Raw genomic sequence first — 27,248 nt, 5'->3', positions numbered from 1 at the left:
GACTCTCCTCTCCCCCCCGTATAAGTAAACTCTCCTTCCTCATCCCCCTTTGTGTTTCCATTTAGTATCCCCCATCCTACTTTCTCTAACTCTTCTATTAATTTCCTTCCCTCCGCGTTCCTCTTTTTATCCTTCGACTTTCTTTCATCCTCCTCCCCTTCTCCTCCCTCTTTTCTTCCCCCTAAGCTACCTGTCCTCGCGTTGAAATCCCCCCCCTATCATTGTCCATCTGTCCCCCCTCTGCTTTTCAAACCATTCCCTCATTGTTTCCAACTTTTTTTCCATGTCTCCGTTCACATATACTCCAATTATCCTCCATCTTTCCTCCCCCATCTCTACTTCTACTGCCATCACCCCTTCTTCCTTCTCCTCTATCCCAATTATCTTTGTTCCCCTTCTCCTTTCTTATCTCAATAATTATTCCTCCCATCGGTCTCCCTTTTTTATTCCTTCTTTTCGCCCACTGCTTCTCCCATCTATATCCTCTCGGCATCCTACTTTTTACCCCTTCCCAGCTCTTCCTGTCTACCCATGTTTCCATCATCACCACCACTTCCCATTTTTCCACTTCTCTCCAAAATTGCTTTCCCTTTTTCTTTATCCCTGCCACATTCCAAAATCCTATCTTCCATCCACCTCCCTCTCCTCCTTCCTTCCGCTTTCCCTTCCCTTCACCTCCCTTTCCTTCTCTTCTCTCCTTTGTTCCTTCCTCCCCTCTTATCCCTTTCCTCTCCTCTCTACCTTTCCTTATTCCTTTTCTCTCTTCCGGTCCCCTTCTTCCCCCTTCTCTTCACTCCCCTCTCTTACCACTCCCTTCCAGTTCCTAAGCCTACCTTCCCCTTCATCCCATCTCCACCAACTTTCATTTATTCTAATTTTCCCATATCCTGTCCACACTCTATTCCTCTTCTTCCTTTCCTCGTCTGCAATCTCCCCCAGCTTCCATTTTATTTTCCTCTCCTCCCACGTTAAATCGTCCTCAATCCTTACCACCTTCCCTCTTAACCCTTTCTTCTTCTCCATTACCTGTCTCTTCTGCTCTCTACTTCCTAACCTTACCACCACCGTTTCCGTTTCCCCCCTTTCCTTTCCACCCACCTTTCTAGTCCACTCTATCTCACAAGGGACGATCATATAATGGCCAAAAAGTTAAGTGATGGTTTGGTGTTCATCTAATAAAGTACCCTTCAGAAAGTAACATGTGAGTTGCTAATGTAACGTCTATTACTGGATTCTCGGGCTAAGGAAGTCAGCTCATAAGCTCTACAGAGCCTACTGCCAGGGCATTATCGCACACGCTCAACACGCGCACGCAGTCAAATCACATGAGAATAGCCTATTAGTTAAAAAAGAGAGTCCTCACGCACACGAATATGTATGTGTATGCTTCTCATCTAGATGGTGGGATCGCTGGGATCAGATGGTAGTCTTGAGAAAGACTGTTTTTCTAGCCCTGAAAAGGACAGTTTATTCGCTGAACTGCAAGGTTCTGTATCTTGGAACATGTTCAGGCAAGGTGTGAAAATGCTGGAGACTTCAATTGAGCGTGGACGCTGATGTTCTGGAAAATAGTCTATCCAAACAAAATGAGTAATCTATCAATTACTATTACTATGTTCACGAAACTTCAATATCTCCATAGTAATTGGATAGACTACTCATTTAGTTTGGATAGATTATTTTCCAGAACATCAGCGTCCACGCTCAATTGAAGTCTCCAGCATTTTCACACCTTGTCTGAACATGTTCCAAGGTACAGAACCTCGCAGTTCAGCGAGATAATGTAATAGACGTTACATTAGCAAACGGACCTCACATGTTACTTTTTGAAGGGTACTTTATTAGATGAACACCAAACCATCACTTAACTTTTTGGCCATTATATGATCGTCCCTTGTCAGCTTTCAGTCCGATCTCCTCTAACACTTTCTTCACCTTTTCCCTCGTCTCCCCCGTTCCCCCTTCTAATCTACGAATAACAATATTATTCCTCCTTTCCTCCCTCTCCTTCATTTCCATCTTCCTATCCCATCCTATCATCTTAGCTACCATTGTCTCCTCCAATCCCCTACCTCCCTCCATACCCCTTTCTATCATTACTCCTCCTCCCCCTTCCATCTCCTTTCCTTTTTCATTTTCCATCTCCGTTACCCTCTTTTCTAACTTTTGAATCCTTTTTCCCATCTCCTCTTTTTCCTTTTTCCACTCTTTTTCCCTTTGCCATATTTCCAGTCTCAACTTCCCTATCTCCTCACTGATCTTCTCACTAATCTTATTCGTTATTCTTTCTTCCATTCCTTTAATCAAGTTGCCTATATCTTCCTTCCCCTCCTCCTGTAATTTCTCCGTTTCTTTGTATCTCCTCAATTCCCCCTCTTCTCTATCCTTTCCTTCCTCTCCTAACACATCCCTTTTCCTTTTGAAAAAATCCTCCATACACCCCGTGCTCCTCGTACTCCCTCTCCTTTCCTTCCCTAACTCCTCTATCCTCCTTGGCCTCATCACCTTTTTCTTTCCCGCCTCCACCGCCTCTCCACCGTCTCCTACCTTCACCAACTCCTCTACTTCCATTGCCGCCTTTACTTTCTTCTCGTCACCTTTCTTTTCTCCTCGTCCTACTCTCTCTTTCCCCGGGCTATCTTCTCTACTCTTTGTCCGTGCTCTACCGTTCCGTCCCACCCACTCGACTCTTCCTTCTCCACTGCCTATACTCTATGCCTTCTCACCTTCTGCACCACCCGTCTACACTCTCTACTCTCTCTGCACCTTCCACGCCTCGTGCCTTTCTCTCACCTAACCTCCTTTACTTTCTTCCTCCTATCCTGTCCCAACTATCACTACTCACCGCCCTCCCTTTCTCTCTTTCACTCCACTTCTGCTCTCTTATCACCCATACACACTCTTCACTCCTCTCCTTCCAACCACCTTTTTTTTCGCAAAACTCTGACCACAGACTCTCACACCTGTCACACACTCTCACTCCGGAACCGGAAGCCGAATTCGACATTACTATTTATTATTATTTTTTCTGTACTTTGAAAATATAAATAAATTATTAAAATTGTGATAATAATTACAAGGGCGATAAAGACGGGGAAAGAATGATAATAGGAGGGGGGGAGAGAGAGAGAGAGAGAGAGAGAGAGAGAGAGAGGTGAAGAATAAATAAGTAAAAATTGAAAAGGCGATATTGTAAAAAGATGGAAAAATGCGAATATGTAAAAGAGAGGAAGTGATAGAAGGATAAAGTAAAAAAAGAGCAAAAGATTGCGTGTGTAAAAGAAAAAAGAAGTATAAAAATGCGATTGTAATGATAGTAATGATAGTAACTTCATATAGAAGAAATATACTTGGAATATAGCTAAATTTTATTTTACACAAACACGATATGCGTTATTTAAAATAAAAGTATTATTACTTATTATACTTACTAAATATTTATAATTATTTTGTGAACACAATATTAACCTCTCGAACTATTAACCCCTCGATACATACAATTGTCAAAATTACAATAACAGCCGCTCATGAAGTAAGCATAGCAAAGGAACCAATCGGCATCGCGGAAAAGAGGCAACAATACTTTCGAGACTTTCGAGAATCGACTTAACATGCCTCTTTTAGAAATGGATACGATTCTGCATGGGTTTACAACTCTCAGCGCAAAACGCGGTTCAGCTCATATCATTGAGTGTTTCGAAAGCAAGGTCTATAATTTATACAACTCTATATAGGTTTGCAACTTCTAGCGCAAATCGAAGACTGTAATTATGTACATAGTTTCTTACAATATTATCTATATCATTATTTTTATAGGATATATAGGAAATTAAAACAACTATTTTGATTAAAATAATATGCAGATTTCTACTTCTTCTTGGTGCAATTTTTTTGATATTATTATTTTTGTAGTATATCTAGTAAATTATAACAAATGTTTTGTACAACTTTTTAATTAAAATTTTTTTAGTTACTACGATTCTACATAGACAATCGGAGTACTATTCTGCATTTGCAGTCGGAAGAGAGGTCTATAATTACGAATTCAACTTAACTTTGTTACTGGCGCGCGTGACTTGGTGCCTTTTTATACTTTATTGAAAAGATAAATTTTTAGAAATTATATTATTCTTTTTTGTAGTGTAATATGTATACTATATTTCTTCCATAATAGTAACTACTTTCTTGTTACGCTATCATTCTACTATTTTTTTCATAAATATATTGTTACGTCCTGTGGACTCCACGATTCTTTTCTTTCGGAGAACGCAAGGCGATATTCGAAATATCGCAGACGCACACAAACTACGATCTGATAGGCGAAGAAAATATATGTCAAGATAATCTAATAATAATAGTAAAGAATCGTTACGTTCTGTGGACTCCACGATTCTCTTCTTACTGAGAACGCAAGGCGATATTTTAAATATCGCAGACGCACAGATAAACCGACGATCTGACAGGCGAGACAAACATATTCCGAGACAGTTCCATCGTAAAAGTAAAAAATAAATACATAACTTGAGAAGCAAACAGATCAATTCATAAAATTCAAACTATAACTCATTATATTCTAAGAAGTTAAACTATAGTCGACAGTTCTCTAAACGAAACCAACACTCGAAAACTAATAAAAATTTAGAAGAAAGACTAACAACGATAACCGAACCTAAACAATTCTCGCCTGACAGATCGTCGTTACGCGATATCTGCCTGAGATAAATTCGAGAGGGTAATAAAAATATCAACCTCACTTGACTACAACAAAATTCTCCATTGGTCGAAACCTAGAGCCCTAAACAAAAGCCCTAACCAATCGTAGTAATTGTAAAATTAGAAGAGACGCCTCCGGAACCCAAAGGGCGTCATTGAAAAATTTCCTATTCGTCAGGAAATGTTAATAAACCAATGGAGAGGAGGAGCAAGAAGGTTATATACCCGCGACATCCCTCGGGAGAGCAGATTTGACTCCGGACTCTTGAGCATAATTTTCCGCACACGACTTATCCGGGCCTCATACTTAGACCTTTTCGGACTTTTCGAACACGATTCATTTGAAAATTCGGCCTCGCTCGAACGCAGATTTTGACGCTCGTTTTGTGTGTGAATAAAAACAGAGAGTGAGTGCGACAGCGACAGTGAACAATAGTGAGTTCACAAAACCAGATACAGATCAAGCCAAATCTCCACCTTGAGGCGCTTGATTCGACGCAACTCCGTTTTTCGAATATTCCATCAGCGTATCCCATAAGAAGTAAGTTATCAAGTGTGATACATTCCCACCTCTAGATTTAAAAATAATTCTGGGACTTCAATTAAATTATATTTGCTTTCCTTTTTTTTTTTTTTTTTTATTTATTAATTTATTACCCTTGTTTACTTCTAACTCAGAAAAAGTCCTTTCTCCCTCCATCCTTATCCCTCTCTCTCTTTTGAAATCACTCTGGATTTCCCGCGATAGCGGAGCAATCCGTCATTTCTTTCATCTCCTTATATCTCAAAATCATTCTGGATTTCCCGCGATAGCGGAGCAATCCGTGATTTCTACCATCCCCTTATCTTTTGAAATCACTCTGGATTTCCCGCGATAGCGGAGCAATCCGTGATTTCTTCCACTACCTCTCTCTCTCTTTTGAAATCACTCTGGATTTCCCGCGATAGAGGAGCAATCCGTGATTTCTTTCATCTCCTTATATCTCAAAATCATTCTGGATTTCCCGCGATAGCGGAGCAATCCGTGATTTCTTCCATCCCCTTATCTTTTGAAATCACTCTGGATTTCCCCCGATAGCGGAGCAATCCGTGATTTCTTCCATCTCCTCATCTCTCGAAATCACTCTGGATTTCCCGCGATAGCGGAGCAATCCGTGATTTCTTCCATCTCGTCATCTCTCGAAATCACTCTGGATTTCCCGCGATAGCGGAGCAATCCGTGATTTCTTCCATCCCCTTATCTTTTGAAATCACTCTGGATTTCCCCCGATAGCGGAGCAATCCGTGATTTCTTCCATCTCCTTATCTCTCGAAATCACTCTGGTTTTCCCGCGATAGCGGAGCAATCCGTGATTTCTTCCATCCCCTTATCTTTTGAAATCACTCTGGATTTCCCGCGATAGCGGAGCAATCCGTGATTTCTTCCCTCTCTCTCTCTCTCTCTCTCTCTCTCTCTCTCTCTCTCTCTCTCTCTCTCTCTCTCTCCCTCCCCCTCTTTCTCTTTTTCTCTGAGAGAAGACGTGTCAAACATCGCTCTGCAAAAGTGATAACTTTTAAGTGGTTATATAGTGAGGGAGAGTGGCGAAAAAATATTGAAGTAATAGTTGCATAGACCGGGAATAGACATGAGTGTTATCTAACAGGAATATGCTGATTTGTGAGCGTGAGAGTTATATTTCTTGTATGAGACATCGAGATTTCACGCGACAGGTAGACATTAAAGGATGTGCAAGTAAACATAAAATTTATGATAGAAATCGCGAACTGGTGTCGTGTCCTGGCCCATTTGAGAAATTTACAATTGAAAGTGAAGCAGATATGAAGAAGGTACCGACAGCAGCGGGGAGCAGCAGGGAAAGACAAGGATCTACAGGATCTACGGATTCGTTTACGACATCAAGCAGTGGAAATAGAATATCAGGAGCGAGTGGATCATCGAGTATTGACGTAAAAATAGATTGGCTTGTAAAAACTGTGAAAGAAATAAAAGACGAAACAGCATGTAAGAAGGAAATTAAAATGATAGTTAAGGAAATAGTTCGAGAAGAATTTGGAAGTATTAAACAAGAACTGGAAGACTTGAGAAGAATTATACAAGGAGGAGCGGGTGGACTGGCAGGAGGAGCTCAAAGATGTTATAGTGAAGCAGTTAAAGAGAAGAAAAAAGAAAATATTATAATTGTCAAACCCAAGGTGCAACAGGAGAGTGAAGCAACTAAAAAACTGATAAAAGAAAAGGTAGATATCAAGAATATGGCTATGGGAATAACGAAGTTAAAAAAAGGAAGTAAAGGAACAGTGATTCTCGGCTGTGAGACTGGAGACGAAATGGAAAAGCTAAAGGCGACAGTACAAGCTAAGCTGGGCGAGAATTTTAACGTTACTGAGTCACCGCGGATGAAACCTAAGATAAAAATTGTCAATATTGGCGAGGAAGAAATGGAGTTGAATGATGATAATTTAATAGGTACAATTAAGAAGCAGAACAAAATTGACGCGAAAAATGAAGGAATTCATATGCGAATAGTGAAGAGAATAGTTAAAGAGAAAATAAATGAGAAAGATCAGTCCGGAAGAAGAGGAAAAGATGGTATCGTAATAATTGAAGCAAATGAAGAGACTCATGAAGTAATGTTGAGAAAAGGGAAACTGAATGTAGGATGGAGAAAGTGTCCTGCATTCAATCACATTAACATTAAAAGATGTTTTAAATGCTGGGGTTATTATCATATTGCAAAGAATTGTACGCGTAATGAAACATGTCACAAATGTGCAGGAAATCACAAGGTGAGTGAATGTACAGCGACAAAGAAAAGATGTATAAATTGTATGTTTAAGATTCAAACATACAATTTGAAAATAAATGATGAGCATGGCGCACTTGATCCGGAATGTCCGACTTTCAAGAGGGCGATACAGGAGGAGAAGAGGAGGGCCGGATGGGAGGAAGATAAATAGCAACTACAGAAGGAAACGGAATTAATACTATATACAAATGCGCAAAGTTTGATGGCGCATAAAGACGAGATACAGCATCAGATTATGAAGAAAATGAATCCTGCGTTCATAGCGTTATCAGAAACCAGAGTGACTGCTGAAATTGAAGACTGTGAAGTGAACGTACCGGGGTATAGTATGATTAGATGTGATGCTGAAAACAGAAATACAGGAGGGGTTCTTTTATATGTAAGGGACGATATTAAATATGAGATAGTATTAGTAAAAAAGTTAGAAGCGAATTGTTGGTGTGCTGCGATTGAGGTGAAAGATAAATTGTATAAAGGAGTGATAACAGTAATATATCACTCACCGAGTTCATCGCATGGTGAGTTCGTGAGATTTCTGGAGGATGTAATAGAAGAATTAATAATACGGGGAGAATGTATAGTAATAGGAGACTTTAATATAGATATTATGTTGGACTCGTTTTATACAAAGAAGTTACAAACGACAATGTTGAGCTTAGGCATGAAACAATATGTAAATAAACCGACGAGAATTACGAAAGATAGTAAGACAATTATAGATTTAATTTACGCTAATAATAAAATAGAAGTGCAAGTAATTCATGAACCTAAAATAACGGACCATGCGTGGTTAAAAGTTGATCTTAATGCGAATAAAATTGATAAAAAATACAGAGAATTTAGTGCTAGGAATTTTAAAGAGTTTAATGTAGATGAATTTATTAAATTAGTGGAAAATAAATTAGGAAAAAGCCAAGATATGAATGTCAGTGTGAGAGCGAAGAAACTTGTCGATAATATAGTAGATGCGTTGGATGCTACAACACCTAGAAAAAAATTTAGAATTCCGAAAATATGGGAAGGGAAAAAGTGGTTTTCGGATGAAATAAGGGAAGCAGCAGTTAAAAGGGATGAGGCGTACAGTAAAGCGTTGTATGATGACACGGATGAAAATTGGTCACGGTTTAAAATCGAAAGAAATGCAGTGGTTAAACTAATCAGGACAAAGAAAAAAGAATACTATGAAAATATGATAGATCATAACATGGGAAATCCGACATCTATGTGGAAAACCTTAAAAGAAATAATAAGGGGCGAATCAACGGGTACAAAAAAATAGAGAATATAGATTTTGAAATATTAGATAATACTGAAGGATGCAATATAGCTAATAAATTTAATTTATATTATATACAGAGTATTGAGAACATAGTAAAATCTATAAGTTGCAACGTCTTAACCCGCCTCGGAACGCCGATTCCGAGGGTGGAAAGAGGCAATACAATAGGTGAGTCTTGACGACTCAAATTAGCGGTAGCGAAATTATTTATAAAAGTATTACAATAGCAGATTGGTAGTTAACGGTATCCGGTAGTAATTCGGTGACACCGAGTAAATATCGGAATACGGTAATGGGCGCCAGGCGCGATTCTTCGCGCCGCGGTACCGAAAATTCTGAAAAATAAACGTTAACTCCGGCTACGCCCTGCTCAGTGTATGGCAGAGGGGCGCGGTTCAATTAATTTATTGGATTTCTGGAGTGGAGAGCTTAAGCTAAGAAAATACACAAATTCATTAAAGAACATTGATATATTTAACAACGATATTGGACAATTACATACATAGACCGAAATTACAAATTGGTTATAAACTACGAAGTATAAAAGAGGGATATAATACTAAATGATTCGTATCTGAATGACTATTTCGCTCGAAGCGGTAGAAAAATATAATTAGACAATGATTTTGAGCAATAATTACTCGTGGAAACGGTAACCTCCGCGGTATCGGAGATCACGTAAATTTTAGTCGGAAACCCCCGGTGAATGATACTTAAGTCGGGAGGCGGTAACCGCTTATCCCTAGATTCGATATACAAAGGCGACCAAATTCCTCAGCGGCACGAGACGTTCACGTGATCGAATGGAATGCGGCGCGAATACGGAACAATAGAATTCGGTAAGATTTCTTCCTTTCGGTAATACTGTTACATTTATTCACCACGACATTAAACAATCGAATTTCGCAACTACCACAATCACTTCACGCGGCAATCAATATGCGATAACGTAATTTATATAGTCGGTATACGGGATCTATCGGGCGACCACGCGGTAACTTCGTGACTCTCTCTCGACTCTCGCAGAGTTCCCTTTGACCCGACGGTAATGGTAATTCGCGGAGAGCGATGTCACGCAAATTCCGGTCTCTCGCGGCGCGATTTCCCCGAATTAATGCTACAATAATTAATTTTCTTCAGGTCGGAGCGGTATTAGTATTACGAGACGAGACGATATTACGGTACGTGAGACTGTCGGCTGCGGCCTCTCCGAGAGGGATACACTCGCGAAACTCCGATTTAGGCTGGCCTCGCGGTAACTCTTTCGGGAGCTTTTATTCTCCCCGATTATAGACGGTACGGTATTCTAGGTTACGTACGGTAACTCGGAAGCTGCGGAATCGCGGAGCGACGCCAGCCCAGTCGAAGCATGGAAAGGTACGACTACCTGAGTGGCGGCTTACAATTTGTCTAAGTCCTCGTGGAGTCCTTCCGGTGAGTTGAATTTCGGGGTTCCTTCCCGTCAGTTGGCACACCGAACAGTGTGTCTCTCCGAGAGAGTCCTCAGGTCCTTCGAGTCCCGCGCCGATTTTCCGCACATCCTGTCGATGTTCGCTGATGTGGGGTGGCTTCGATCCGCCCATCGATTCTCCACCTCCCCCTCCTAGCTCGCTATCGGTAAATCACGGGATCTTCTCCCTCACGTGCGGTCAAGCTGATTCTCGGATTGCCGTGCAGCGCCCGTTGCGACATTTCAGGGGTCGGATGTGGCAGGCTGGCCAGGCCGTACTCCAATCCTTCCCGATACTAGTAGTTGTAATTGCGGGGTCCTCCCCCCATCCTGCAGTATGCGGCGGGACCTCCGATTTGTCTAGATAAGCTGTTGTTTTGGGCTGAAAGATTATATAATCTTAGTTGCGATATATATGGAAATGCGGGATCGACGGGACTCTACTTATCTGAGTATCCTCGGAGAGTCCGGTATGCGGTATCTCGCCGTGATGCGGTGCTGGTCCGTCGGTCCGTGTTTCCTGCTTTACAACGGGTTGTTGCCGTCCACTCAGATAACCTGTTGGTCCGCTTTTTTACGGTAGCGGTCGCGCGATATTATAAAAATAAGTATATGAGAGTCGCTCCCTCTCAGGTGTGAGGAGCAACCCCGAAATCATTACCCCCTCCCCGATCGGGTGCAGCCCTTGTGACGGCGCAAAAGGCGTTACGTCACAAAGTAGTGATAAGTTAGGAAGTCCAGGTAAAAGAATTATTTTTGTTATTGAAAGCGAGGGAATAATGGAAAATTTTGAGATGATTAGAATAGAGCATTTACAAAAAATTGTTATGGAACTACCAAAAAAGAAAGGTACGGAGGAGGGATTAACTAGTGATATACTTAAAACAGTATTTTATGTAATAAAAGAGGAATTTATTGATATAATAAATAACTCTTTGAGGGAAGGTTGCTGTCCAGAAGGTTGGAAAACGTCTACGATAATACCGATTCCAAAAATAGAAAAAGCCAGAAAAGCAAGTGAATTTAGGCCTATTAATATGTTACCAATATTCGAGAAAGTATTAGAATTAGTAGTTAAAAAGTTCAATATTTATTATTTACTCACTATTTATTAATTTCAGTTATTTGAGTAATTAATTAATTAATTGATAAAATTATGATTAATTTGTTATTTATTAATTTATTTTAAATTTGTCATTTGTTAAGTTAGTCTAATCAATATCTCGCATATCCCATAGTTTAAGGATATTCAACCAGTAGGTCAAGTACACAAAATTATTAATTGATAAAGATAAATATTATTATTAATGAGAATAATTAATTCATATTATTAATAACAGAATATTATAGAGTAACGATAAACACGCATCGGCGCGATACACGAGTTATAAGTTGTACCCGTGCCGAGCTTGGCCGTTACGCTCCTGACCGCGCGAATTTCATGCGCTCCCATACGTCAACTTCAATGCCTCACCATTCAAATTCTATTCATTGAATCACATTTTTGTAAAGAACTTTTCGACTTAGAATTTCATGAAGAATCTGTCATTAAAAGCTTCTTCGCCAGTTCTGGGACACCCTGTATATAAGTCAATCATAGCGCTTCACTTTGAGTATTGTGCGACGCTGTTAATTGATATGGGAGAAACACAACTGAATGAATTGCAAAAAGCGCAAAATCGGGCCATGAGGATCATATTGCAATGTGATAGATATACCAAAGTGGAGAGTATGCTGCAAGCGCTGCAGTTTATGTCCATAAGACAGAGGCTGAATTATAATGTGTGTATATTTATCTTTAAGATTTTAAAGAATATGTTACCGGATCAATTAAGAAATAAGTTAACAATAGTGGGAAAAGAGAATGAAAGACAGACACCGCAAGCTGGGGACATTGTAGTACAGTTTCGTAGAACAACGAGTGCACAGAAGAGTATGTTTTATGAGGGAGTGAAAATGTACAATGCCTTACCAGCTGAAATAAGACGAATCGAAGAACTGGAAGCGTTTAAGCGAGAGTTAAAGGAGTATATTGTAATTAATGTAAATTAGACTTGTATTTTACAAATAGCTGAGAAAGCTAATAAATAACATTCGATCAAAAATCTCTCTCTCTCTCTCTCTCTCTCTCTCTCTCTCTCTCTCTCTCTCTCTCTCTCTTCCCCCCCCCCTCTCTCTCTCTCTCTCTCTCGAACGAACGAACGAACGAACGAACGAACGAACGATCGAACGAACAAATAAGTAATAAAATAACTAACTAAATTATTAAATAATTAAAATATCAAAATTATATAAAAATAAATATATATATACATCCCTTTTTTTCTCTTACAAGAACTCCCAGAGTTATTTTTCAGTAAGAACTCTCCTTGTCCGGTTATTTTATTGTTCGCTCTCGTAGTGGAAAATCCAAGGAGACGACCCTCGCGAACCGCGGCTAAATTGGCGCGAAACCGGCGTAATAGGCGGTTGAGGAAAGCGTTGGATCCGAGTCTGGCTGCGGGCGAAACCTTCGGCTCCTTAAATAATATTAATACACCGACTCACACGGACACAATCAATACATATCACCCTACGGTCTCTCCTATTTCTTCACCCGAACGTAGAGAAACCCCGCTGATTCCGTCCCCCGCTACCCTGCTTCTGCAGAACCTTTCGACTCTCCGCGAACTCCTTCTCCTTTTCCTCCCGAACCCGCTATACCTCAGCGGGCCTCTTCCCCTCACCCTCTGTTTCCTCCGGGAACGCCGATTCTCCGCGGAGCCCTTCTCCCTTTCTTCCCCCTGCTTCTCCCGAACGCCCTGATCCATCTAGATTTCCGTCTCCGGCTCCCTCAATAATCATCCTCGAGGATTCTCCTCCCTCATCCCCAACGTCCTCTGTAAATAGGGAACATCCGGAGGAGTTCGAAGTAGTAGATATCGGCGACGACGATTCCGAAGAATCAGAATCGCCCGCCAAGCTCTCATACGAGCAATTTAGAGCTTGGTTGATAAATCAGCTCCCAGGGATACGAGAAGTCCCTGAGGGAGCTTTCACAATTGGTCCAGGCCATGTAGACCATGAGGCCTTACGAGAATTTTTAGAGACCATAGATAGAAATAACATCGTTCTCTGGTATGTTCCCGGGCGCAGATATCCCCTAGCCTTCCTTGCACACCTTCTCTTACGAACTTATCCCCCCTCCACCGCCAAAATTACCGAACTAATATGACCCTAACACACACAAACACGTTCTTATATTTCTATTAATTATTTAATGAAACTATTGTAATTACCAATCGGGACCTTAAAACTTAAACAATAACTTATTTCACTCTGCCCCGATTGATGACCTCCGTACTAATGTATCACCCGCGACCCATACACTCACACTTTCATTAGCAACTAAGTCCGTCGATTATATTATTATGTATATAACCTCTTTCGTCACTATATTACGAATAAACTTATAAATTTCAACATAAATGATTTTTATTTACTAGCAAGCCCGTTCCCACGCATTCCCGTAAACCGAGATCGCATAAGGTCCCATCCTGCGCAAAAGAGATTAAATTCTCTTGCCGAAAAGGGACCACCGAGCGAACCCCTTAAATAGAGCCCTTTAAATAGAGTAAGAGCGACTCTTGCGGTCGTTGACCTATTTGGGCCCTGACGTTCGTTCGGGTCGAACAGACGGATAGTCTGCCGTCGTTCGAGATAAATTTAGTTACGTCCTTCCTTTCGACTCTTCCTTCCTTGAGTCTGGACGTAACAATATAATTGTTGATATAAAATAAGGAAGCTAATAAAAGCTAATAATAAATAACGTAAAGAGAAATCATAAAAAATGTTTGATAAAATATTTTTGATAGCTTCTAGCACTGATAATAGTGCTATGAATGCTATGAGTTCTAGAAAAATATATAAAAATACATATACTCTTTATAACTTGTTCCTTTGTGTTATTTATTAGCTTTTATTCACTTCCTTATTTTATATCAACAATTATATATTTAAATTAAGAAATATTGTTATCGGCTCTCAGTATTTAATAAATAAATGTGATTTTTAATTCCGGCCAATAGAGCTAAGCACGAAAATTAATTCAAATTTTCCAGAACTGTATCTCTTGGTTTGAGATTACTAAGTTCCATAAATTAATAATCTTCGAACTTACAACGGAAGAATAGGCGAGAAAAATATTGATCCGAAAAGTCGCTAAAGCGGGAATTGAACCCGCGTCTTTCGCTTGCCGGGCGACTGCTCTTACCACTAAGCTATTCAGATCCTTTCGATCCTATATTTTTCATTTGCCTTATAATGGATGTTAGTAAATAGCGCTATGAATTAGGCCCAGACGCGAATATATAAATTAAGAAATATTTTTATCGGCTCTCAGTATTTAATAAATAAATGTGATTTTTAATTCCGGCCAATAGTATTTTTTGAGTTATAAGGCTTGAAGTTAACGACAAATTCATATAAGCATAACAATAATATATTTAATATATTAATATACTGAATAATTAGGAATATAAATATAAACAGATAACAGATCTCCGAAGTTTTGTTGTTTGAGAATTATAGGTAATTTCATACGTAATTTAATGCGTTGAATAGGAATCTGGCCATCGAAAATGCCTATCAGATAAATGATGCTTTTGAGATAAATAGGGTGAAATGAACCAAAAATGACTATATTTTGACTATATTTATAAAAGTAATACAGAGAAAGCAAATTGTTTCATATATATATTTTAACCAATGGCAATATATATAGCACTATTCTATAGTACTATTCTATCTCTTTAAAAACAATTTTTATTTTAATTAATAAAACGCACTGAATGATAGCCGGACGCAGATGTCGGTGCACATGCATTGAAGTAAACAAGATTCTTTGATAAAAAATTTATTAATCCTTTATTAGTGTACGTTTCGGTCCTCAAGATTGGACCATTCTCAGCAGCAATGAGTCTCGTTTGTCCTACGTTTGTCCTCGACTTTCGGCAGATCAATGGTTGTTCGCAATCAGTCATTCTCGGTTCCAGCCGTAAAGGACGTTTAATTTCTTTTTAGATTGTGGATATTATTAACCATTATTGTTTTGGAGCCATTAAGGCCCAGTTCTACCAACGTCGGTTAACTTAAATCTCTGGTTAAACTATATCTTTGTCTCTTTTTAGATATGTTCTTAAAAAGAGACAAAGATATAATTTAATCGACGTTGGTAGAACTGGGCCTAAGACGAGATGCTTCCAGTCGTGTAGAACAATCTAAACCCGAAACGTACACTAATAAAGGATTAATAAATTTTTATCAAAGAATCCTGTTTACTTCAATGCATGCGCACCGTGTGTGTACCATGTGATATTAAAAAAAAATCCAATATGGCGGCCTCAAAATGGCTGTTTTATTTTCAAAAAACACTTAACTAATTTATTAATTTGTTCTGTACAAAAAATTACATAACCTAAAAATTCTTGGTAATTATGTAGAATTGGGCCTTTTTCGAATTTCGATATTTTTTTGCAATTTGATAAAAATCTTTGTTGTGATTCCGACAATGATAATCAATGGGGGAATAAAAAAAATTTTTTTTTTAATTAAAAAAAAACGTAACCAACAAATTTTTTATCTCTTTTTTCTAAAACGACTTTCCGGATCTTTGGTTAAAGGTTCATCTTTACATAAACCGCTCGAATCGCTTTGACCTTGATATATGTTGTCAAGGTCATAACCCTAAATAACTCAAAAAAAGTTTTACCCGGGCGGAAAAAATCTATATATGGCAAATTTTATATGGGTTTACAATTTTTTACGCGAAGCGAAGTTCATCCCCATCACCCTGTGCTTTCAGCGCAAAACAAGATCTATATTTGGAAAATTCCACATGGGTTGGCAACTTTTTACGCGAGGCGAAATCCACCCCCTTCACCCCGTGCTTTTAGCGCGAAACGAGGTCTATATTTGTGAAATTCCATATGGGTTTGCAACTTTTCACGCGAAGCGAGGTCCATCCCCATTTCCCTGTGCTTTCAGCGCGAAACAAGGTCTATATTTGTGAAATTCCACATGGATTTGAATCTTTAGATTTTGAAATAGGAGATGTGGCGTAACCTTGTCTTTCTGTGATAGTTTCATAAAAAAATACCAAAAAGATTAGCAACATTCCTACGCAAAGTAAAACATATTATGCATTTTTTTCGAATTCTCCCCATTAATATCATTGTGGAAGCCATAACAAAGATTTTTATCAAGGAAATTGCAAAAAAATATCAAAATTCGGAAAAGGCCCTATTCTGCATAATTACCAAATTCTTTTACACTCTTAAAATTTTTATTAATGTATCTGCTTTAAGAAACCACTAAAGAGTTTTAAAAAAAAACATGGTGACTTAAATATGGCTCTAAAACCCAAAAATAGCAAAAAAAACAGCATTTTTTAAAGGTTTTGTAATTGTTTTCTGGAGTTGCTTGTAATGGAGTAATTGCTCAATGTTGATTAATTTTTTTATTTTAGAAATTTATACTTTCTCAATTTTTGACTTCTTAATTTTCGATTTCTTAATTTTAGACTTTCTGAGTTTTTATGTTTGTTGGAAGCTATCTGTGTTTCACAGGGTTGAGACTGTCTCTAAAATGTGCTTTAAGAAACCGCATTACTTTCTTTTTATTTTCTTTTTTTTTTAAATTTTTTAAATTAAAATCATTTTTTTAAATTTTAATTTATTTGTATTTTTATATAATTTTTGCCTTATGGAACTATAAACAAATAAGAGGATTTAAAAAAAAATTGACAAATTTTTAAAAGCTCTTTATCTCTTCCATAAATATATTTTATATTGTAACGAGAGAGGGTGCCCCCCCGTTACCCGGCAGTCCATCGCACCGGAAAGATTGCGTCCGGCGAATAGAGCAGCAGGCGCTGCGCGCCTATTATATTAAATTATTTTATAACTACGGGGTAATAGCGCGACCGTTAAAACGCGTGCGATGTTCCGTGATTCCACAACGACCGACGGCAGCCGAATCCATCCGAGTCACGCCGAATACGGCCGCGGAGCCGTATAAAACGATCAGGCCCGGGAAAAAGAGGGACTCCGTCTCCAGATCCGATCCCGTCAAGAGCCAGCATGGCGCCTTGCCAAGACCGGTCAAAAGCGAGTACGAGCGAAAGAGAGATCGGGAGTACCCAGCCTCCACCGGGAGTTCCCGCACGCTCCGCATCGCGAATCCCGTCAGACTAAGCAAAAGGAAAAGGAGGTCGGGCGTACCCAGCCTCCGCCGAGAGTTTTCGGCATCTCGCATCATTTCCGTTCTCCGAACAGCACCGGCCAACTTTCCGGAAGTGGGGCGTACCCACTTCTTACGGGGGTTCCCATAACCGGCGCTTCCCTTACACTCCGAGAAACCCCGATAGAATAACTGATTCAAGAAACATCGAATAAGCAGCCGAAACCGCGGCCTGTAAGATTAAAAGCGCAAAGCCGGCGCGACGCGAAAGAACTGTCAACAACACCGGCACGAGGGCAATGACCCACGACACACGTCGACGCCCCTCAATGTAAACACGCGTCGAGTCTCAGCTGTTGCCCGCGGACTCGAAGTACCCAAACGATTCGCGAGCGAATTAGCGACAGCGCAAAAACTATACGGACACACACACACACACACACACACACACACACACACACACACACACACACACACACACACACACACACACACACACACACACACACACACACACACACACACACACACACACACACACACACACACACACACACACACACACACACACACACACACACACACACACACACACACACACACACACACACACACACACACACACCCGTATACATACATCCGTACACACTTGTATATATTTTATAAATCCATAATAAACTGTTTAATTTTGGTAGTCTGACCCACGCGTTGTGACTTACCGCCCCTTTTACGAACCCGCTTCCTCCAACCGAGTTATCCCGGCGGGTAAAAGAGGGACGTTACAATATATAATAATAGAAAAATAAATGAGATTATTATATTGATATCGATATTATAATATTTATATTAATTTAATTAATATTTTATTATTCGATATTATTACATTTTAATCAAATTTCTGATACTTTGGTTATAAAAATTAATCGTAATTATAGCATTTTATTTTATTTTATTATCAAAGTTTGTTACATTTGTCTTACAGTTATTAAAAGATTTAATTACTAAATATAAGCACACAAAACTCGGCATTTCTGCATGTAATGTATCGAAAGCGATAAGAATAATGCGAACAAAATAAATTTTTGCAGCCCGATAACGAGTATATAGTAACGACGAAATTGAATCAAGTTGCCGCAAAACGCAGCCTCGTCGCTTACGCAAACGAACTACGGAAACTCATCATTGACAAATTAGTCGAGCGTCATTGGACTTACAATCTGGAGATATGTGCTACATTTGAAATGCTGAAAGAACGCGCGTTGAATGTTCCACAAACTACAAAAGAATTGTTGGAGTTAGGTGAGTTTTCCTGCTAATCACACGCTGTGTAGTTTTTCTTTGCCACAAGTATTTTATTAAATTAATACAAAAAATTTTTCAAAATATGTTTTGTTTAAATTGAGTTCAAATAAAGTTTGAATTATTTTTAATATTAAAAAATGGAGCAAATAATTTCTTTTTATATAAAATACTAAAGTCTATAAATTTCTTTGATTCATGAGAACTATTTTAAGATTGTTTCAAAACTTAACTTTATTTTATAATAAATTTAGAATTGTTCAAACATAAGTTAATAAATTCAGATGTTCATATTAACATAATATCTATAATATTAATAATAAACAAAGAATATTTTTTCATTATATTTATATTTGTCTAAAAATAAATGTTATATATTTATATTTATTTTATGAGTATAAATAAACGAAAAAAGATTTTAAAATTATGATGGAGATAAGGCTCTATATTATATTCGAATGAAGGATTAAAGGAATAGGCTAATAAGAGCCGGTGCGTCGGAAATAAGAACGCAAAATTTTTTATACTTATATTTTATTTCTTTAGAACGTTTATAGTATGGGTATGAGTATTATACTATACATCATATTGTATCACATGTTAAGCTGAAGATGGTCCAAAGAAAGGACCGAAACGTTCTAAAGAAATAAAGAATAAGTATAACAAATTTTGCGTTCTTATTTTCGCACTCTTATTAGCCTATTCCTTTAATCCTTTATTTTAAAATTAATTAAAGATAAAGATGTTAATTTACGAAGTGTGTTTTTTTAAAGGTCTGATCAGACATTAAAAAAACAAAGTAAGAGAGAAAACTTTTATTATTAATTCAATACTTGTACATATTTACTATATTTTTTTACATAATCATTTTTTTCTAAACATTTTTAACGCCAAAGAAAATATTTTTTTATGCTTTAATAATGACAATTATATTTCTCTGATGTAGGTCAGTACATGTTAAAGGCGACATCAACAATGATGATAGAAATACAAGATAGAATAACTCTCTCTCTTCGTATGATAAGTTTGCTGATTGAGATGACTACTCTGAGCAGGCATCATATTGAATTGAACAGCACAACTGTTCAATGGTTAAAACGTATTAGGCCTATCTTTGAGCGTAATTCAGCAATGTATGAGCAAACAAAATTCGATTTAGAAGAAAAGCTTCAAGAGGAGGTAGCGGTTTTAAACGTACGAGTAGAAGACATGTTTCCTAGGTAAATCACATTTCATCTATATTTTATATTTACAGAGTGAGTCACACTAAAAATTATTTTAATAAATTTTAAGATTAAAATGACGCGGTAGCCTTACGACGTTAAATGTATAAAAAGCGACTGATTGTGTGATTTGTTGTGCCCGAGAGAAGCACGAGTTTCTTGAAGGGATCGTTGCCGGATAAGAACTGGGAAGTTCGGGATTCGTCCAGTAAATTAACACCCGTTTTTGTTGTGTAACGTTTTAATATAGACGTCCAGAATTATATAGTAATACTATGAGAGTTCTAAACAAGGTCCTCTGAGGGGGGTGCGGGGGGTTCTCCGGGGCGCGGGGGGTTCTCCGGGGCACGGGGGGTTCTCCGTGGCGAGGGGTATGACGTCACGCGGGGCGGGGGTATCACGATGGTGCGGGGGCTGACGTCACGCGGGTGGAGGGGATATTTCGACAAAGGAGGGGGAGTTTTCTGAGTGCAATATTTGTAGATGGTATCTTTACGACTTTTTTATGAGGGTTCTTAGACATTTTCCCAAAAAGGTATAGAACAAGCGCCGATGATTGACTATTTTGTACCCTCGTTAGTATAATTTTATTACGGAAGCGCCGATGTCCGGCTGCTCGAACTTGTCAACGGAGCGTTCTAGAATCCATAAAACTATGTTTTTTTTTCATTTTATGGACAAAATGTCCATAAAATCATTAGGATATTATGGAAAGGAATGAAGATTTTAGGGCCGACGCTGCGACGAACATGTCAAACGTTATTTATAGGTGCAAATGTAAAAGCGTTGACGTTCGGCAGCTTTGTACCCTCGCGGAAAATCGGTCGTAAACGAAAGCGAAACATTTTTCTTAATATTTTTTAAGGAAGAATGCAACGTATCGGCGCCAACGTTCGGCAGTTTTGTACCCTCGCAGAAAATCGGTCGTAAACGAGAGCGAAACATTCTTCTTAATATTTTTTAAGGAAGAATTGCGATAATTTTGAGAAGAATGGGGGTTGAAACTTATGGAGAGTGGGTCTGTCTCCGCGTCAAAAAGTCTTCAGCATTCATATAGTAAAGAGCTAAGTGTCATGTGCGAAGTGTTAGTGGCATAGTAGTGAGAAAAAAAAATGGAAAAAATGATAATAATTTCGAAGCGATATTAGACGAGTCGTCTGACGAAGATCACGCGCTGTCGGATGACAGTAATTATATTAGTAATTGCAGTGAGGACCTTACGGATATTCACGACAAGGTAGTGGACAATTCACAAATCCTTGCGCTAAACGGACGTACAAAAGTTTGTACCATATACTTTTATTATTCGACGGGTAGTGATCTAGCTCTATGTACTACATGTATGATCTCTATTCAAGACTTTGGGTACATGTATGCTGTTCGGAAGCATGTGATTCAATTACACAACGCAGTGGAGAGTCGATGGTGCTGCAATTGTAAAAATCCATTGTATATAATAATTCCATGCGATATGTGCCCTATTTGCACACAATAAACTTTGGGAGATTGTGCTGGGACACTTAAAGTGAAAAGTCTAATAGACAATGAACATGTGGGACTGCGATGCAATGCTACCAATAAACAACCTTGGGCAATGGTATCCACATCTCAGAGACAATGATGATGATGTGAATGCGGAGCCAGTTTTTATTCCTTGTGAAAAATCGAAGAACATTCCAATGTCTTCGGTGGTGCAATTTTTAAGAGATCGAGAACTAGGTATACAAAAACGTGTGGATAATGTGCGAAATTTTCTACGAGGTCGTAAATGTCGACTAAGAGAAATACACATGTGTGGTGGAAATAATTGCAAGCGTTCAGGACGTGAGGGACGAAGATTGAGAGTGTGTTGTAAGTATTTCTTTTTAATTTAAAAATTATTAAAATAATTAATAAAAAATTTTTTCTGTCACAGAAGGGACCCCTCGCATCCACTTGGCCACCCTACTGCCACCCGGTCGCACCACCGCTTGCCGCCCGGCCGCCCCACCAACGTTGCCGCCCCCACTGCCCAGCCGCTGCTCCTCCGCTTGCCTCCGACGCATTTAAAATTTTTATATTTTGTATTTTATATTTATATTGTTTATCTATTTATCTTATTATTTGTATTTTTTCTTATATATTCATATTATATTATATTTTTTATATTTTTATATTATATTCATATTATATTATTATATTCTTATATATTCTTATATTTTAAATTTTAAATTCACATACACACACATTTATAAATATTAAAAAAAATTATAAATATTACACATACCTATTTTATAAATAAAAAAAAATTATTTTAAATATAAAAACACATATTTTACTTTAGAATAATTCCTCTCTTTCCTCCCATTTATATTAAGAATATTATTATAAAAGAATTATTATTATTAATATTGGAAAAAAAAACATTAAAAAAAAAAATTATCTCTCTTGCGAACACCTCGCGCTCTCCTTCGCTGCATCATCTCTCGCGTGCGCCTCTCGCTATCTCTGTCTCTCGCTTTCGCCTCACGCCCTCTCTTTCTCTCGCGTTCACCTCGCGCTCTCTCTTTCTCTCCTAAGCGCTACCTCTCTCGCAGTCCCAAACCTCGCGCTATCTCTCTTTCATGTACCTCGCCGCAACATCTCTCTCCTTCACGTTCGCCTCGCGCTATCTCTATCTTCTCTCGCGCTACCTCTCTCGCAGTCCCTAGCATCACGTTCCCCTTCCCCGCATAAAGTTATTCCCCGCAAGGACCGCTACAAGCTTCGTATGAGAGCTAGGGAACTGTTTACGGGTGGGAGTGAGTGCGGATTGGAAATGCGCGTGCAAAGAAATTACATCATAATTTAAACTTAAAATCTCTTTATTCTTCTCTCTTTTACATTCTTTTTTTTTTCATGCATATTATGGAGTAAAAACTAAAGCTACCAGCTCGCAATCGATGAGCTAATGCTTAGTGAAAGCGTCGCTAGCGCGTATTATATTTGGTACTATTTTATTATCCGTTACATTAGACGCGATATTTGAAAATTGTGTAAATTTAACATCGACTGTCTCGGTAATTTTAACCAATCGATCAAAAGAAACATCAATGCATGGATCGAGATCGAACATACGGTGTAACGTCGATTCGATCATCATCATGCATACATTTGAAGATTCGAGACTTATGAGTTTGACGTTGTTAATCGTATGAACTCGCATTGTTAGCGGTCCAACGCTTATAAAACTGTGGACATCATTAGAGTCATTCCGAAGAAAATTTTAAAGTATCATCGAATATGAAATTCTTATGCTTTTATTCCATATATTCCTACAATTTTTGAAGATCTTACATTGAAAATTATTGTACGGAATTCACAAATTTGACATAATAACTTTATAAAAACGTATTTATTTTGTTCTTAAATCGGATTTTTTTTTTTTTTTTTTTTATGCAAAGAATAATATTATAAAATCGTAAATCCCCTTACTAATCTTGATCATTGAATAAATCTCACCATTTATCTACATTTCCCTTCAATCAGAAATTTATATAAATTTAAAATCATACTATATTATCGTATGCAATTAATTACACTGCGATTTAGGGCGATTATATATATATATATATATATATATATATATATATATATATTATAATAAAAATGGAAAAATGTTTATATTTATTTTATTTGAATATAAATGCATAACGAGAAGACTAGAGGAGACCGGGGCTAGTAGGCTCAGTTCAAAGATATTATAAAATACCTCTTTTGTTATAAAATATATATTTTTTGTTTTGTTTTGAACACGCGTTTTAGATTGGTCATCACTAATTAAATTAAAATATATTATATAACTAATTTTTATCAGATATATATTGATGTTTTATTTCTTCTAATATAACAATATTGATATGTGTGCAATTGAAAACTATTAAAATCATCAAAAAAGCCCGATCTCTACAAGTTAATAAATTATATAATTTTTTCCGTGATTCATGTATATGGCACCACTATGCGACATCTCTCTCGCGCTATCTCTCTCACGGTCGCTAGCCTCGCGCTATCTCTCTCTCTTTCGTATACCTCACGCTCTCTCATGAACGCCTCGCGTTATCTCTCGTAAACGCCTCACACTCTCTCTCTTCTAAGCGTTCTCATGATCCTTTCCGCAGATATAAACAAAACAGCGTAAGGCGTATAGCATTACGGTGAGCGCTGATGTCCAACCGCTCGAATTTATAAACAGATATTTATTACTATGATTTATCTGAAGGGATGGGGCTGAAGCTTATGGAGAGAGGGTCTGTCTCTGCAATGTTCATCACAAAGTTTAAAACAGTCGCCGAGCTAAGTATCGTCGAGCTAAGTTATTAAGTGCAGTGCAAAATGCCTTTTGGATCGGGAGACATTTTGGGCCCAAATTTTTTTTAACAAGAATGTCCTTAGGACTTCATGAAATAATAGACATAATATCTTGGAAGACCCACCTGCTAGAAAATTTATTGAGGACTCTGTTCCTTATATTCACAATGCCGGTAAGTTTTTATTATTATAATAAATTTGTTTATTAATATTATCTACTAAATTTGTCGATTTTCAGAAGATAACCGAGGAATCCGTCCAAATCGGTGAATACCTTAATCTTCGGCATATGGAACAAGTACGAAATTATCGATGGTGCGATCGACGGGAATTGGCCGAGCTATGGGACGACGCGGAGGGGATCGTGGAATGGGCACAGGATTACTGGTAAGATGACGTCTTCTGCCTTAGAAAATTGTTCGGCGAGGAATCATATCCTCCCGAACCTGTCAGGGAGGAATTATGGGTCTAGTGAGTATCTCTTTTTAATTTTAAAAATTATTAAAATAATAAAATAATTAATAAAAATTTTAAATTTTTTAAGTTGTTTTTATATCGCTAGTACAATAATCAAAGGGGTAGTTGTAAATTAATCGACCAAACTAGCCAAAATTTGTTTATTTAATAGAAGTTACAACGCTTCGACCATATGGTTGTGGTCCTTTTCAAGTATAAACTGAAATAATAATTAATTAAAAAAAAACTGTTTGAATACAAAAACAGTAATATACATAAATGGATTTGCTATAAAATTTTGAGTACATACGTTCTTATTGAAACACTTCACAAATTTGAGTAAAAACAAATCATTAACATCTTGTTGAATTTTTAAGAGAGAGAAACATTGTATCAGTATGAAACTTTGTCAGTGACTGAAATATAAAAATAGGAAACCAAGCTAAACGACCTTTATTATTTTGTCATAGATTTTATTTAAGCTATCTGTGTCCTTTTGTAGGTTGATTGTATTATTGAATTTTTTAATATACAACATTTCCGCGATTTCTCTCTTTTTCACATATTTCTCATTATGTAATATATTAGGTTTTGTCCAAATCAAATTCATGTCCGAATTCCAACTTATGTTTACTTATAACGGAATGATTGGTTTCATGCAATTTTATATTGTTAAAATGCTCTTTCACTCGAGTACGTAAGCGCCTTTTTGTTTGGCCGATATACATATGATGCATTACAGTTTTTGCAATCTAATATATATACAACATTAGTTCTCTGATCATTATGTAAACTATCTTTACCACGTTTAATCAATGTATTTAGTTGTTTTTTTTTTTTTTTTTTTTTTTTTTTGTTATTTTATAGACGTTGAAGCCCATGCATAACACGACATAGATCATAACTCACATCTTTAGCATATGACAATGAAATAAAAGATGTTCTGTCAGATTGTCCACGATTCATATCACAATCATTATTGTGATTTTTTAATACATTAATTCTTTTTTGTATATGTCGTTTGATGATGTATTTAGGGAAACAATTATTAAGTAAGATATCATTCACCATCTCAATGTTTTTATGATGGAAAATGTCATTGGATAGTAGAATGACATGATCAACCAGATTATAAATAGTATTAATTTTATATTTTAAAGGGTGGTTAGAAAAAAAAAGTTTATATATCTTCCAGAACATGTAGGTTTCCTGTACCAATTAGTAATGAGTCTATTGTCAGAACGAATGATCGTTGTATTTAGGAAATTAATGGAAGAACTGACTTCAATTTCATATGTGAAATTCAAGCGTTGGTGGTAATTATTAAAAGTCATTAATATGTCATCTATTTTTGTACGTGGCAATATAGCAAAAACGTCGTCTACATATCTATAATATATGGGGACAGTGAAACTTAACAAACTTAAACATTGTGTCTCCAAATCATCCATCACAATATCTGCTATGATAGGTGATAAAAGAGAACCCATCGGGCTGCCAAATATTTGTTCATAAAACTGACCATTGAAGCTGAAACTAGTTGAATCTAAAATAAATTCTATTGCATGTAAAAATTGAGCTAAATTGAAATTTATGTTCTTAGCAATGTCAATCCAACGTTTTTTAATGGCATTTAAAACCAACTCTTTAGGAATATTTGTGAATAATGAACTAACATCTAAAGATATCATTATATCAATATCATTAATAAAAGTATCTTTAATATTTTTAACGTTTATCACTCGTTTATCGCAGTCTGTAACGCTAACTCAGAAACGACTACGAACGGCTCAGAAACGGCTTTGAACGGGTCAGAAACGACTACGAACGGCTCAAGAACGGCAACGAACGGGTCAAGAACGACTCAGAAACGGCTTTGAACGGGTCAGAAACGACTACGAACGGCTCAGAAACGGCTTTGAACGGGTCATTCTCGTTCCAATAGAGGTTACCACTCCACCAAAAGTAAAGACAAAAGTGAGAATACGGACACATCTCGACGATGTCAGCTTGTCACAGGTCATCATATCCCGCACTATGACATGTCTTCGGGGAAAATTTTTTCTCGCCGGAGCGTGCAGTTCGTTCACAAACTGTCGTATCTCCAAACTATGTTGCTTCTTTGCTTCATCGATTTTTCCGATCGCCGTTTGTTGTTCGTTTTATCATTCATTTCCTGTTGTCATTCTTCAATAGCCGTTCTTTATCGTCCGCTACCGTAAGATAGTTGTTCTTTACCCGTTCGAAGCCGTTTCTGACCCGTTTGAAGCTGTTTCTGACCCGTTCAAAGCCGTGTCTGAGCCGTTCGTAGTTGTTTCTGACCCGTTCAAAGCCGTTTCTGAGCCGTTCAAAGCCGTTCTTGATCTGTTCAAAGCCGTTCTTGACTCGTTCGTTGCCGTTCGTAGCCGTTCTTGAGCCGTTTTTTGCCGTTCTTGAGCCGTTCGTAGTCAGTACTCTGCGTTGATACCACTGCT

The 27,248-nt window shown here is 37.7% G+C and overlaps 1 protein-coding gene across 1 annotated transcript in view; it reads left to right on the top strand.

Annotated features, from left to right (window-relative positions):
• The window catches only part of LOC145946448 (dynein axonemal heavy chain 12-like), a 185,724-nt gene that overhangs the window by 35,512 nt on the left and 122,964 nt on the right, over positions 1 to 27,248 (top strand). The window contains exons 3-4 of the mRNA XM_083056061.1: positions 18,556 to 18,766; positions 19,713 to 19,986. Coding sequence (XP_082912187.1) covers positions 18,556 to 18,766; positions 19,713 to 19,986 — 485 coding nt within the window. The remainder of the gene's footprint in view (positions 1 to 18,555; positions 18,767 to 19,712; positions 19,987 to 27,248) is intronic.

Source organism: Prenolepis imparis, unplaced genomic scaffold, assembly GCF_030444845.1.
Source record: "Prenolepis imparis isolate NDT839.2.m4 unplaced genomic scaffold, iyPreImpa1.0 SCAF_16, whole genome shotgun sequence".
Classification (NCBI taxonomy): domain Eukaryota; kingdom Metazoa; phylum Arthropoda; class Insecta; order Hymenoptera; family Formicidae; genus Prenolepis; species Prenolepis imparis.
Note: the sequence above shows the minus strand (reverse complement) of the source record. Positions and strands in the feature narration are given on the sequence as shown.